At 37.1% G+C, this 15,889-nt stretch overlaps 1 protein-coding gene across 2 annotated transcripts in view; it reads left to right on the forward strand.

The window, feature by feature from the left end:
• Positions 1–15,889, forward strand: part of HHIP (hedgehog interacting protein) — a 75,609-nt gene that overhangs the window by 45,109 nt on the left and 14,611 nt on the right. For both annotated transcript variants that reach the window (XR_010439893.1, XM_064711196.1), the window contains exons 5-11: positions 4,502–4,653; positions 5,091–5,264; positions 6,099–6,242; positions 7,123–7,244; positions 9,325–9,448; positions 9,805–9,935; positions 10,521–10,602. Coding sequence is in view for 1 of the 2 variants with exons in the window: in XM_064711196.1 (XP_064567266.1) it covers positions 4,502–4,653; positions 5,091–5,264; positions 6,099–6,242; positions 7,123–7,244; positions 9,325–9,448; positions 9,805–9,935; positions 10,521–10,602 (929 nt within the window). In the remaining variant the exon portion in view is untranslated. The remainder of the gene's footprint in view (positions 1–4,501; positions 4,654–5,090; positions 5,265–6,098; positions 6,243–7,122; positions 7,245–9,324; positions 9,449–9,804; positions 9,936–10,520; positions 10,603–15,889) is intronic.

The raw sequence follows: 15,889 nt of genomic DNA on the forward strand, positions 1-15,889 counted from the left end.
GTTTCTGTCCTGCGCTGGGGCCACATTTCCAAAACATGGCAATTGAGCAAACACTTCCCACTGAGAAGAATACCTGACACTGATCTTCAGCCCTCCTGCATCTCTTCTGAAGAGTTCAGATGGTGCTGCCTGATAAGAGATTTTACCCTTCACCCTTGTTTTTTTACAAATAAAACTCCTTAAGATCAAACACTTGGTAAGGCATATTGGTTATGCTATTTATTACGTAGGAAATAAACTAAATTAAAGGTGATTATATTACTTCAGCAACTTACCCAGCACTTGTGCTATAAGAATAGATGAAAAAAAAGAGATAACGATATTAGAGTTAAAATATTGGGTGTTGAATTTGCATATTTTAAGCACAACCCCTTTTTAAAAAGGTTGTTAGTCCATTCCAACATGAGAGTCAGTTTGTCCAGACAAAAAAGTCAAGTATAAATACCATTATAAACCGTATATTTATATATACCCATCACATTAGTACTGTTAAGTATAAATACCATTATTTTGTAAGTATCATATAAAGAGTGCATTTCAAAATCAGTTTTAAAGGAAAACTTGGAATATGCTACCTATGTTGTTTACTATTAAGCCACACAGAGTAATGGAAATAAATGGTCACGTCTGGTTTTGCTTACTAGCATTAATTACTACTAAGGATAGGTAATTAAGGGTTATACTTACAATATGATCTATTTTAAATTAAATAATTTAAAATACCAGTTAAAGCATTCCTGTGTATTTCTCTGTATTTACTGTATGTAATAACACATATATTGACATAATTAAATGGCAGCATGTCTTAAAAATAAGTGCAGCATATGTTTCTGAATTACAGAAAAAGTAAAATATCTTAATAATATAATAAAACTTCTGTCTATAATACCAGAGGTATACCAGAGTAAATTTGAAAGCATGCAAATTGGAAGCAGAGCCCAGCTAAGGAGTGGTTACATGAAAATAGCTCCATTCTATAAAAATCCAGCATTCACATGTCTCACATCCAGTATTCACAGGCAAGTTACTTCTCTTTGTGTTAGGTCAGAATACAAAGTGGATAATTTTGTCCACTTGTTTAACATTTTTACAAGTGTAAATATATTATAGCAGAAATAACAATGCAAAAAGAAGTCTCAAAAATATCCTTCAGCTGGGAACACATACTGCTGCAATATACTTTCAGAACTGACATAACCTAGCTAAACAGCCCTTTAAAAATGAAAAATATAGAAACACTTTGTTTTAATGTTTACTTGGCTTTGTACTGACTTTATGGAATGCTGATTAAATTATTTTCATGGCTCTGGTCTTAAACTAGACCAAGCTGGGGTTTAAAGGTCCGAGGTCCCTGGCCTAAGGAAATCAGTTTTGGAAAAAAGTGTAGTATTGGTGCAGAAGGTGTCACAGCCGCCAACAGGAGAGGGGAGCCTTCAAGCTACAGAGCAGCACAGGCAGACATCGAAAGTGGGAGCTGCCAGATTTAGTTACAACACAAATTTCACATTGGCCCCAGTCCACAGTATGTTTAAGTAATTAATACTCATTTCAGCCAACCATCATTCTTTGTCTTCAACAGACATCCCAATGGAATACAAAGATTTGTCTCATTCTTCTTGCCCTTCCTTATACAACTGACAAACATTAATGGTTATTCCATCAAATAGTGCAGTGCAGAATCTCATACAAGCTGATTTGTCATCTACAGTTTGTTGGTGCTGGTTCCATCTAAAGGGAAACTTTCAAAGAAAAGGACGTCAATAACGTTTTAAGCTGCCAAGAAAAAGATATAACTATTTGACATGGTAGACACAGGAAAGACTGTAAAGCCTGGGTGCTGGTTTCACATCAAAAGCCATTGATAAAAAATAAAATAGAGGAATGTTATGTAGAGAAAGTCTGAGATTTTGTACAGAATTATTTGGTTTGGTAGTACTAAAATTACTACTCCAAAGGGATTTTGCTGGGTATCTCTCCATTTACCACGCAGCATATGAGACAACACTACAGAAAACTATATATTTTCTGGCACATAGAGAGTATTTTAAAACTATGGAAGTGTGGCAGGGATTTGGTTGGAAAGAACAGGTTTGCCAGTTAGTGATAAAGTTCAGAATGCACATGAAGAATCAGTTTCCAAAAGCAGGAAAACTAAATATGGAAAAACTCATCTGGATTTCTAGTTGAATGTGAGCTAACTAATGTCTTGATGCTGCACTGATTTCAGTATCTTGGAGGGATATTCACAAAGTTTTTAGTAACTGCGTGAGTAAATAGACTTTTTAGAACAAAATGGGTCTGACTGTGAAAAACAGCAGTGTGACTTTTCAAGAAGCCATAGAAACAATCTGTAAAGTGCTCTCTAACAATCATGCAAGGCAGCAATACATAAAAGTCAAGGCCTGATCCTACAAATGAAACTTGCCATAGTTACTACCTTGCAGGTCCAGTGTTTCATTCATTTTTCAAATTCTTGCTTCATGTGTACTTCATTAAAAGCTCTTAATTTAATTTTCACCTGTTTACGCTTTCAACAACTTCGCTTTCACACTGAGACGGCTGCCATGGCATCAAGCACTAAATAAAATCTTCAGCTCAGTAACAAAAAGATCTTTTCTTACTAATACTTTCAATAACTCACCTTGCATGGGAGACCTAGTATGACTCACTGACGTTCCTGGGCCCTTAAATGAGTTGAACTCATCTCTCAGGAGAAGAAATAGGACTGTCTTTGTCTGGGCACAACAGATAGAATCATTCCTCAGGAATCTTTGAAATATGCCTTCCTGTTCCCAAAGCAACTGATTTGCCTCCCTTTGCTTCAGACTTTATCAGAGCAACTTGGTCAAAGCTCTTAGAAACTCAAACAATAATATCTACAATCAGTTCAGACTCAGCTGCAGAATTATTTTTGGCTCATAAAGGAGAAAGAGTTGGATTGGCAGTCCCTTCATCCATGATGACTGCAACTGATTTGGCAGCTCTAACTAGACTTTCAAAACTAACCTCTCTGATAACCCCCTGAAACTAAATTTTTCTAGCAAACAAACTAGCAAATTTTGTCTACCTCTAAATTAGCAGGATCCAGATCTCATTGTATAAATCTGTTTGTATGGAAATCTCTTGACCTATTTACATCTCCATTTCTGACTCAGGTTTCTCTTTGGTGGTTGTGATTAAAAAGGAAGTACGGCAATCATGTTGAATTAAAATAAATTAAAGCTGTGCACTTTCCCAATTAGGCACTTTGTGGGATGACTTTCAACAGGAAGACAGGCTCATCCATCACTCTGAAGTGCAAATACATTTTAAAGCTTCATCCTCTGTTATAATTTCAAATTTCATAATTACTTATCTTGGGTGTGGTTAGAGTTGCAAAATGTTGTCTCCTTATGGGTGCAGAGCTAGAGCACTTGAATCTGCAACAGAGTCACTGGTTCTAGTTTTGAAGGGCTGGCAAGTCCTGAGTCAAACCCCAAAACTTCTATCACTTTGTGAATAATCACATATATTAATTGAATTTGAATTGTTAACTATGTGCTGTGTTTATTTCGGTGCCTCAGCTTGGCTCCCTGTATTGCCTCAAGAGCAACAAATGAATCTGAGTTTTATTCTTCATTTATACAAATACAGTTTTAGGCATAGTAATAGTACATACATTTTTAGAAGCTTTTTAGAAACCAAAAAGCCTTCTATTTAAGTTGACAAGGTATTTGCATTGTCACAGTACATTACATGGATTGGACGCTTAACATATAACTGTACTGATCTTCATGGCAAACATAATAACAAAAGCAAGTTGTTCTGAGATTTTTCTATTTCTATTAAAAAAAAAAAAAAAAAAAAAAAAAAAAAAAAAAAAACCAAAACCCCTTTCCAGTGAAGGACCACATGTAAAACTATGGTTTCTCTGCACACAGAGCAAGGCTGCTTATTACCTACAGTGTACCAGCTATGATGAACAGACCACCATAGTTGTGACAACTGATGTTGCTGCCTCCAGGGTAAAACAAAGGTTTACATATTACACAAGCAATTTAACTGTTTTCTAAACATATTGCCAAGACAGTGGGAGTTGGCAGCCAGCACTGTGTTTTAGGTTTTGGATACTTGGATTAGAAGTGACTGCTGATTATAGACCTTTTTATTCGTCTTCTACGAATTACAAGCAACCTAGTAACCCAGCAAAGAATCCTTCACAGCAGTTAAACTTGTCTTCATGGCTTCCCAAAGATTACATACACAAATCACTCCACAAAAGTGGCATAACAGACTTGTGCATAGATAACTACATAAGGCAATTGTCTTGTTCTAACTCTTAAAGACTTCCCCAAAGTGAAATGTTTTATAATCCTTTTTGTGCAGTAGTCAGGAAAGAAATAAAAGAGTTTGGGCAAAGATTATCCACAAGAAAGAAACTTTTTTTTTTTGGGTTCCAGCTGAAACACAATAAAGAACATAATTAACTTCACAATTCTTTGTGTTTTTCATTTGACTGCAGGGAGGAGATGAAAGAGGACTGTTAAGCCTTGCATTCCACCCCAATTACAAGAAAAATGGAAAGCTGTATGTGTCTTATACCACCAACCAAGAACGGTGGGCTATTGGACCTCATGACCACATCCTTAGGGTCGTAGAGTACACAGTATCCAGGTATCAGTAGAAGTCTAAAATTAACAAACTCTGTATTTCTCAGCAACCTCTGCACTTTAGTATTTCTGATTTCTAAAATGAATATGAGTTTACAATGTATAAACTTGGGCACCTGCAGAAAAAACTATTGTGGATTTTATTTCAAATAGTAATTTTGGAATGACAGAGCATAGTTTTTTTGCTTTTTAAGACTTTTTTTCAGTTATTCTGTCATTTTTTCAATTATGATTACTTCCTACTTATTGTGTATAGGCAGCAAAGTAATTGTTTGTGAATGCTGGAAAATGGAAATTTCTCAGAAATAACTGTTAGGCATTTTTCCACCAAGTTACAACATTCACATCTCGAAGTATAGTTTGAATGAGTCAAGTGTGTTTTCAGAAAGAAGAACAAAGATAGTGAACTGTGAAAACTGTGTTCATATCTTTAACTTGCAGGAAAAATCCACACCAAGTTGACATGAGGACAGCAAGAGTGTTTTTAGAAGTAGCAGAACTCCATCGAAAACATCTAGGAGGACAGCTGCTGTTTGGCCCAGATGGCTTCCTATACATTTTTCTTGGAGATGGCATGATCACTCTAGATGACATGGAGGAGATGGATGGTTTAAGGTACAAAAACTACCAGTGGATAGAGTTCTATTATTGTGCTCAAAGACCTCTTTGGCTCAGGAGAATTGCAGGTGCTTCTGTGGTTTTTAAAATATTTCTTAAGTACAAGGGTATACTCAAAACGCAGACCAGAGGGCAATTGTAGTACCTGGTTTTAAATTAATGGAATGGAATTAATTTAAACATTACATCGTTTCATGTTTATGGTAAGAGTGTGCTCCTCTGCTTCTCCTTTCCTCTATCCCAATCACAAATATAAGTTAAAACACATTTTGGTTTCTCCTGTTTCTTGTAACAAGAAAGTTCTGAATCCTTATAAAAAAGTATCAGCACCTGCATTGAAACAATACAAATTTTTCTCACTTGCTTTCTATATAATTAGTCTTTGGATTGTATTGTGACTAGAAATCGTTGAATTCAAGAGTAGGATCCAAAGTGTGAGCAAAAAGCACTTTGTAATTACAAAGAGTTTATATCCAAAATTACTCTAGATGGCACACAGTATAAAAGACTTAGCAGCCTTATATTTGAGGCCCTAAACAATTTTGATGTTTAGAAAGTTATTCTTATGATCAAGTTGCTTCCCAACAACATGATCAGAGACATTTTAGTCTGCACATAACAAGGCAAGATATTTGCCAAAGTGAATCTCTGAAAGGCTCTGCTACACTTCTTTGGACTTGCATCCGCCATGATGGACTTGCATCCATCACTACGTGATTAATCAGTAAAGTGGCTTATTTATTTTGCTGGCTCACTCTAGTATTATATAGATTACATTTGCCAGTGAAACACCTTTAAAAACCCAATTATTTTACCCTCCAACTCTCTCAGTGATTTTACAGGTTCTGTATTGCGCCTCGATGTCAATACTGACCTGTGCAATGTCCCTTACTCCATCCCACGGAGCAACCCACACTTCAACAGCACCAACCAACCTCCTGAGATTTTTGCACATGGACTCCACAATCCAGGCCGGTAAGTGAGTTTCCACTAAACTGACATTGCTCTGGAGCAGACAGTTTTCAACCCAGCTTGCTTTTATACAGACAGGCAGCAATATTTCAGTAATAAAAGCACTCGTGAACTTTTTGAATCTTCCACTCCTCCACCTCCACACATATGTCACAGTTAGAAACAAATGTACATTGGCAAAGGGGAAAGAGAAGAGCATGCACAACTACTGCAAGTCAAGACCAAAATGACAGAAACAAAGTACAGAATTTTTAGCTTTAATTAGTAATAAAATTACTACCTTAGTGAAAGAAAAGAGCTTAAAGCAGAAAGCTGGTAAAGTACAGCTGAAATGGAAATCTTGACTGGGAAAAAAAGGCACGTGGAAAACAAATGAGAACATCTGGTGATATCTAAACAATAGCAAGGAGGAGAACAATGCTTTAACTAAACAACACATAATTCAGCAAATTAGGTGGGTGGTAGTACTGAAGTGACATTTAAAGTCTTGGTTTGAAAAAAAATCAGAAAGTCAAGTTGTTCAGATAAGGACTTGATTCTTGGACTTTTTAACAGTCCAAAATTCGTACACCATATAAGTTCATTTAGCTTAAGGTACTATTCTTTTCAGGTGCTATATTGCAGACTACATTATATCACCAGGGAAAATCGTTTTATTTCACATTACATAGAAATGTGAGGAATGGGAAATTGTATTATCTCCTGTGCATAAATCCAATGCATTTCTCGGGTATTTTGGCTCAGCATGTAAAAGGTCCCTCAAATGAAACAATAGGCACCACAAAGAAACAATAATGCTTTAAAATGTAATGCTTCATATTGATAGTTACATGTTATGAACTCACCTTTCTCATGGATTTTCTCTTTTTTTGTTGTTTTAAAGGTGTGCTGTGGACCGGCACCCAACCGATGTAAACGTCAATTTAACTATACTTTGTTCAGATTCAAATGGAAAGAACAGATCTTCAGCAAGGATCTTACAAATAATTAAGGGCAAAGACTATGGTAAGTTCTATCCAGGGTAAAGCTTCTGGCAATAGTCAGGTTCTGTTTCCATGGAATAATAAACAGAAAGAGAAGAGAATATGTAAAGGCCTGTATAGCCATGATAGGAAATTTACAGCATAGAGACAACTTATCTGAGATAGAAGTGAAATTTCTATCTTTTCAAAAGAAATCTTCGATGTAGAAGCGGATAAAAGATGCAGGCCAAAACCAAATGGAAATGACTCAACTTTGTTCTTGTTGGTGTAGAATATCATGTAAATAAGATTTAACAAATTTGACAGTTGCTAGTCTGTCAAAGATCTCACTGTTGCTGCATATTTTGGCTCATAAAGAGAATATTTTGGAATATCAGGAAATGATGAAAACGCATTCTTAGTTTTCTTAGTATTCTTAGTCTTTCACAAATAACCTTTTGAGACAGAGAATGGAAACCTCATGTAATGTGCCTCTTATAATGGAAAAAGTGAGATAGACAACAGCAGACCACAACCAAACAGGGAAATGACTGAGCTCTGTTTAAATGTTACTAAAAATAAAAAACTTAGAAAAAGGCACTATGCTGCTACTTCATAATAAATTACTAGTTTAGATTAGATTACAAAAAGATAAATACACTCAATTAGGGACTTTAAAATATTAAAGTGCTTCATGCTCTCTCTGAATCAGTATGATTGCCAGTCACAATTTCAGTTTGATGTTTAACTCTGGTGCTCACCAAGGTCCCTTGCAAATTCAGGCAAGCCAGGTGACAATTCCTCTGAGCTATCAGCTGCCTTGACTGCCCATTTAGCAGCTTGTAAATTCCTGATGGTAACATGTGATAAATGCCAACGGTGTCTAAAGGCATTGAGAACTGGCCTGTCTCCTGGAACATAGCATTTCCCTTTCTAATCACATCCCTGGGTTCTCCCACCTGTACTCCTCTTAAAAGCAAAGCAGCTGTGCTGGCTGGCACAACAGGACACAATAGCATAATGCAATTGTACTACTTCAGTTATTGCATGGATTTTCTGTGTCCAGTTTATAAAAGCCAAACCAAAGAATAATATTTGGTTAACCACTGCTCCAATGGAATTTTGACTGCATCCTTATTGCAGAGTAAACTAAGCAATATTGTGTCTGTCCCGAGCAGCCTGCCAATATTAATACTAGGCTGTGGGTCAATGGCTTCAATAAAAAGAGTTCATCACTGTTTTCTCCCCCATAAAATTTCAGCTCTAACTCATGTAGAACACTCTGGGAAATGCATTTTTCAAAGGCTTGCAGATAGCCTGCTGACTAAAAAAAAAAATTCCTATTAAAAAATGGTCAACTGGCTGTGGCTTTTTTTAAAATTATGCAGCTAGCATGTCAAATGGAGCCTACTTGTACCCTAAGTGGTATTTGGTTGCATGAATAGGAACATGTACACTGGAACTTCCTTGAAGAATTGTTTGATAGGACTAAAATCTGTGGTTTTGTGAAATAAAAAAGCAGAAAAGAAGTACAGGAATTGCAACTAATACAGCAGCATAAAATAAATTACCACGAGAAGATACAGCCAGTAATAGTAGTGTTTTACGGGATATAACACACATACCATCTTTAAAACTGTGAATTGGGAAGTTTCTCAAACCATTGAAAGGATTTCAAAACTAATTCTACAGAAAATCACTGGAATTTCTGCACTAGACTCTACAGTGAATGGGGGTTATTTTGTTCCTGAAGTTCAGGAGATCCCGTCTGCAGACAGATTGACATGTAGAAATTAACAGCAGTAATCACTCTGGTTTCAATGGAAGTTCAGCCTAATCTTTATGTAGTTTTATTCACCCAGCTTGGGCACATGGAAGAAAGCAATTATAGCCTCGCCTTTTGAAATCTTTAATGTATTGTTTCACAAACAGACTTTGTTGTAATTTTCTTATTTTTTTTAATATCTCATTTCTGAGATGTTAACGTTGCAATGTCAATGCATCCTGAATTCTGACGACTCTTTAAATGGAATTAATCTTTTTAACTAAAGCAGTAACATTTTCCTAGATGTGCCTCAATATGAAAATGCATATGATCTAATGCTACGGTAGTTCCTTTTCAGAGAGTGAGCCCTCCCTTCTAGAATTCAAACCGTTCAGCAGTGGCTCCCTGGTTGGTGGATTTGTGTACCGGGGCTGCCAGTCGGAGCGGCTCTATGGAAGTTACGTGTTTGGAGACCGCAATGGGTACGTGTGTACAGCTCGCTCTAAACAGCAATACATGGCAGGGGATTCAGTCGCTCAGCTGCCTGTGTAAAGCCACACCAACAGTCTTGTATATTGTGTCCCTTGGCCAGTTTAGCAGTGGGGTAATGCAGATTAGATTCTAGATTTGGGAATAAAATAGCACAGCATTCTAATGAATGGTGACATACAGAATGTACCTAATCCTTGGGAAAAGGTACAGAAGTTGTAAGACAAAGAAATGCACAGATGTATCTATGAAGCTACTTGCAGCAAGTGTTTACTTATTTATCTGGACAATTAAAACCCTCTGTTCAAAATGTAATATAACTCTTTTTTTTATGTGTTTGTGAATGTAGAAATTTTTTAACACTGCAACAGAGTCCTGCAACCAAACAGTGGCAAGAGAAACCCCTCTGTCTTGGCAACACTGGCTCATGTAGAGGTTTCTTTTCAGGCCCTGTCTTGGGATTTGGAGAAGATGAATTAGGTAAATACTAAAAGAGTTTTTCTTAAATTATAAGGCTTATCAGTAATTTCTGCAGCAGTATTCATAGTTATAGTAAATGTTTAAAAAGAAGGCTATCCGTCCTTCACCAAAGCTGCTCTGACTGCTCTCAGCTACACCTCAGCAGCCTTGTTGGAAGAACTGAGAAGAGAATGTGTTGCTGGAAGGGCAAAAATCCTTATTGTGTCTCACATGCTGTGAACCTGGCACTCACTATGACACAATGTATAAAATACTTTTATTTCCAGCATTACAGAATTAAAGGACAAAGATATTGCATTGAGCAGACTGACCCCTCTTCTCCCTTCCTCACCTATTTAATTTTTTTAATCAATTCTATACTATATGAAAAAAAAAACTCATGATAGAATGTTCTTCACATTTTAGCATCCATTTGGGGAAAGTGCTTATATAAATTTTCAAATAGCAAATGATTCCTTTGTATATTTCAGTATTTCTTCTGAAGTTTTTTAAATTTTATTTGGCAAATACAACCAGATCACAAAAGTCATGTATTTAACATCTTAGGAAAGGAGAAGTAATTTATTGCACTGTTTTTCCTAACAGGTGAGATTTACATATTATCAAGCAGTAAAAGTATGACACAGCCTCACAGTGGAAAACTCTACAAGATCGTTGACCCAAAAAGGTGAGTATTGCACTTCTTTTTGGGATCAGCCTTTCCCTCAATAGGTCAAAAGCCAGAAGGTAACTGCAGTTCTGTTCATGTGACTGAGTTATGCAGTACTGTTGTTCAATAAAAAGGAAAATTCCTGATGCAGGGGGCTCCCTAAAAGCAAACGCTCCAGCAGCAGCAAGCAGAATCGATTCACTGTCTCATAGGAAGTGAATGTAAGAACAGCAGAGGGGTAACCAGCACTAACTTCTGGGAATTTTTACACTTTGACATTGTGCTGAAAGCTGCCCACTTTCCCACCTAGATGTATATTCTTAGCATGTTTTCATAGAGAAGTTGACCTACTTAATTTGGAACCATATGGACTGGAAGAAGATGCTCCTGGTAGTTCTGAAGCCAAGTGATTTTTAAGTACCACAGAAAGTTATGCAGCACCAGTGGAAGGCAGATGCTGGAATTCTCTCCAACACTGCTGCTTCCTCACCTGCCACTGTGATGGGACAGGGCACAACAGGAGCTGCCTCCAAAGATCAGCACTGTGAGACAAAACCTGTTCTGTGTACTAAACAGCAAGTACAGAAAATAACCTGTGAGTCCTAGCCAGGGTCAGTTTGGCTGTAAGTCAGCTCTAAGGGACTCGCTCAGTCTTTCCCAAATATCTCTTCAGTCTTTCCCAAATATCTCTTCTCCAGTTGTACAGGAGATACCACCAATGGACAATAATAGAGAGGACTAATTTCTCAGTAGGTGTGAGTTGTCACTGCTCACTAATATTGAACATATCCCTTCCATACCCCTTCTATTACATATCTCTCCCTTGGCAGGCTTGGAGCACCAAGGAGGGAAATCCTCTGTCCTTGGACTCTGTGCCAGAAATACAGGGAATTCTCTAACCAATCTTAAAGAACTGCTTCCAAAGGGCTTATAAATCCCACTCAAGTGATTTATAAGACATGGAATTAATAGGATTGTTCTAATTATTGAGACTAATTTACCAGTTGTAAAATGAGGATAAATGAAAATTATCAAGCCAAAGCTCCTCAAGGCATGATCTTTGCAGAGCAGCTGGATGTATGAAAAGATTAAGGAATCTGGAAGGACTGCAAAAAGCCAGTTCCCAACATGACCCAGGGGCCCCAGCAGCAATAAGAGCTGATGACTAGCAGATAGATACTCACTTTAGCTGGAGGAATACCATGTTCTTCATGATGGATCTTGCTGCTCAATCAGACCAAGTTCTGACGTGTAAAAGTTGCACATCCATCCTGCAAAAGTATCAGAAATCAACACAAAAGGAGACAGCTATCAGAAGTGAAGTTTGTTGTATAATACTTTGACCCCATCACACCCTACAAAAGCAGCTGCCTATTTGTTCAGCATCTACTTCAGCATGTTCTTCCATGGGTATCAGATACAGTCAGACTTCCATTTTTGGCTTTCCTATTAAGGGAGGAATTTATTTTCTTGTGAGACTTAAATTCTAAATATTGTTAGTGGGATAACAAGGGAATACAACAAGAAAATCATGACACTGGTTGCACCCTGTACTGTAAGTTAGAATTTCAGGGGTAGTGGACTTTCAGTGTTTTATAATTGTACTACCCCAAAACTACAACAAATAATTTGGAAGCAGATGTTACTGCAGGTTGGTGCAGTCTGTCAGTCAAGGTTATTATGTATGTTTTATTTATGCTTTCTGGTATTGAAAACATTTTTTTAGAACAAAACTTGCCATTCTTCCTAGGATTGTTTAGTCTGTTGGTGTATGGTTTTAAGTGAATTTTACACCCTAAATCCACTATTAGTATCTAATTACATGGGGCTGCCTTTTTTGACCTCAGCTTTTTGTTCTTGTTACCTCTTCCAGTAGGGTGGTCTTCAGCTGACATACCTGAAAGGCCAGACCTCCCATTGCTGCACTCATGGTTGGCTGTTTTCATGCGTGGAAAAGGGTCAAGACTGTGTTTGGTTACTGGTGAAAGTAACCAGAAAACTATAAAATACTTTTGTAAATTGGCACACAGTTGAAATTAAACAGACTGTGGCACAGGGATATAGTTTTTGGTAACACTTCTCAGAAGCACGGGATAATTTCCATTCAGGCAAAGTTTTGAGTTTTGCTGTCTTTCAATCTCACACCACTGCAGCTTTTAAGGGAAGGATAATGAGTGACTTCCACAATGGAGCATTGGAGATATATTTACCATTCCATGCTGAGTTCATACCACCCATGTAAATTCCATGGCTTTGGCAAATGTTCATGTAAAGTTTTAGTAACAAAATAATGTTATTTACAAGATAATATTCTTTTCCATGTTAATATTTTGTTGCTTCTCCTCGTGGTGTGCACCACACCAATGCAACAAATAATCACATAAACCCTACCACAATAAGCTTTGTAAAACACAAAGTAAGTATGCTACAGGTGGACTATGAGTAGGTGGTAATAATAAAATAATGAACCTATTGATTTGTCATGTCTTAGAAATTCATTACTTACTAAAAAACCCCTGTGAGAGGGGATCCCTGGCAGACCTGTTAATTTGCAAAGATAATCTTCCATGCCTGGTACAGTGTAGAAGAACAAAATTATCATGCCCTGGAGTAGCCCCTTGCTGGAAATTAACAGTTCCAGCAAACCCAACCTTTTTCTCCTTGTGGTCATTTGTAAGCTGCTGCAAGCTTACAAAATTATTATTTTATTTTAAAAAATAAACATTACATGAAGGTGCAGGGCTTTATTTCTTTTGATCTTTTTAGAATCATAGAAACATTAAGGTTGGAAAAGACCTCCAAGATCAGCAAGTCCAACCTTTGACAGATCACCACCTTGTTAACTAAAGCAGAGCACTGAGTGCCATGTCCAGGTGTTTCTTGGACACCTCCAGGGATGGTGATTCCACCACTTCCCTGGGCAGTCCATTCCAATGCTTAAAAACCCTTTCAGTGAAAAAATACTTCCTGATGTCCAACCTGAACTTCCCCTGGCACAGCTTGAGGCCATGTCCTTTTGTCTTGTGGAAAACTACTGCATAATCAAACAAAACCATGACTCCTATTTTTCTTGTCTCAAATGTAGCTTAAGACAGAAACCTATTACTTGGACGTAGAAAAAAATCAAATAAGGTGGGCAGGTTAAACATTAGGAGATCAGAAGATGAGGGTAATCCAGAGAACTCTTTGCATTAGTCTTCAACACTCAGCAATGGGAAAGTCCCATCCTACAACAATCCTTCAAGTGTAACAGAAATGAGGTGTTTAACTGAGGTGATATATGACAAATTGATGAACATGATCAACAGAGAGGTTCTGAATCCCACAATTACCAAAGCAGTTTGAAATACAGAATTCCAGGTACCACAGTAAAAGTTCTGTTCAGTTCTTCCAAATACTTCATATCAATAACTAAATAGACCCCCACTGAAAGCACCGAGTGAAATAATCCTTCTCTTTGTAAAAAGATTGTTATAATGATACATTGGTGCCTGAGAGCTCACAGACAATGAAGTGATTAAAAAAAAGCCCTAAGCATGTGAAGTGCTGCAAAATATAGGTATACTACATATTACAAAAAATCCCATAGAGAAATGAGTATAGCCGATAGCATATTTAGCTCTGAGGATGGAAGAGATGCGGGAAACAAAAAATTACAGGCACATAAAACCAGCATTGGGCACAGTAGTTAAACTGGCAGTTGAAAGACATTTTTAAGTTAAAACTGTCTCTGAAAAATATTTCCATTGTTTGAGGATTATCAAAAAACCCATTACTACTACTTTCCAGGGATTGGAACTAGTGAGGAAATACAGGGAGAAAGACTTATGTTCTTCTCAACTAAAAGGTAGGGTTAGTCAGATATCCTGAAGGTCAATGCAAATACTAGCATTTTATAAATTGCTTTAGTGACTAAATACCAAAATCCCTTTATTTTCTAGTTTTCTACTTTCTGTTTATAACTTTTCTATCATGTTTTCTGTTTCTAAAAATACATACTAATATCAATCACAAAAGTGTTGATGAACTGGAAAGAAAAATCAACTAAGTAAATAGTGATGTAGAAAATGTATAGAGGTCAAAAGATTCCAGTTAGTCAATAACAGAGAAAATAGGAGACAAACCCATTAGAAAAGAAAAAGCAATCATTTTCCTAGCATGATGAGAGGAGAAAATTAACTGTGAAAATGAATATTTAAATAAGTAAGATTTGTTGATAGGTCCATACACTCTGTAATTTAAACATTATCACTAGACCAAGAAGTAAGAAAATAAACTTTGTACGGTGGAAGAACAGCCATAAAGAGGCTTTGTAAGTTTTCTTTCAGAATATTTATAATTTGATCACTTTAATTTCTAAGGAAATTACAGATAAAAGGAGAGATATACAGAGAAGAGTCTAGAAGTGACAGACAATGCAAAAGTTTTCCTTTTAAAAGATGTGCTGTGAAGTTTTAAGCGTGAAGCTTTAAGAGTTTGCCACCATCCATACAGTGGTTCCAAAGGGGATAGTGACTGTTTTCACCAGGGTGGCTCACTGAAACCAGCAGGTGATTTTTATGAAGGAGGGCAGAGCCTGAGCAAGTGTTCCTGCACACAGAAGAAGATTTCCTCTTCCTCTCCTCCTAACACCTTATAGATCTGGATTTCAATGTGTTTCATATCAGCAGCCGGAATTGCTGCTTCCCGTTGGATTGAAACTTGAACTTGATTCAAACCATCTCACTCCTCTTTCATGCCCCTCCAGAGTACATCATTCCACTTATCATCCTTTCCATCATCACCTTCCGGGGTTTCCGCTGTCGGAGAGCATTTCCAAACAGGCTGATTTCAGACACCAAGGGACAATATCTAGGCCATGCCTCATTTTGACACTGTTCAGGCTCTTTAGAAAACCATTAGTGATTTGATTTTTTAACGTGAGTCAGGAGTGTTTGGTGGTATGACAGAAGAAAAGCATTTATGAAAGTGAAGCTCTGTTTGAGCCTTCAGTTCCTGTGGAAATGGAAACACACGGTTTTAGAGTAATCTGCATCAAGATACACAGTTCTGATGGTTATAGATAAACTCCAAAGCTCCTACTGGAAACTCTCTGTAGAAGGAGCCAATTTTGTTGGTGAATGCCCTCACCAACCCAGGTGGGCCATATGATTTCTTTCTGTTCAGAAAGTTACTATCCCTTAAGTCATTTGAGGGAATGGAAAGCCAGAATTAATGTCTAATTATGTTTAGTTTAGCCAGAGCATGCAAAATTCTTATCTCATTTACCTACCCACATGCAGTTACTGTTCCCACAAGAGACACT

This window comes from Zonotrichia leucophrys, chromosome 4 (assembly GCF_028769735.1).
Source record: "Zonotrichia leucophrys gambelii isolate GWCS_2022_RI chromosome 4, RI_Zleu_2.0, whole genome shotgun sequence".
NCBI lineage: Eukaryota > Metazoa > Chordata > Aves > Passeriformes > Passerellidae > Zonotrichia > Zonotrichia leucophrys.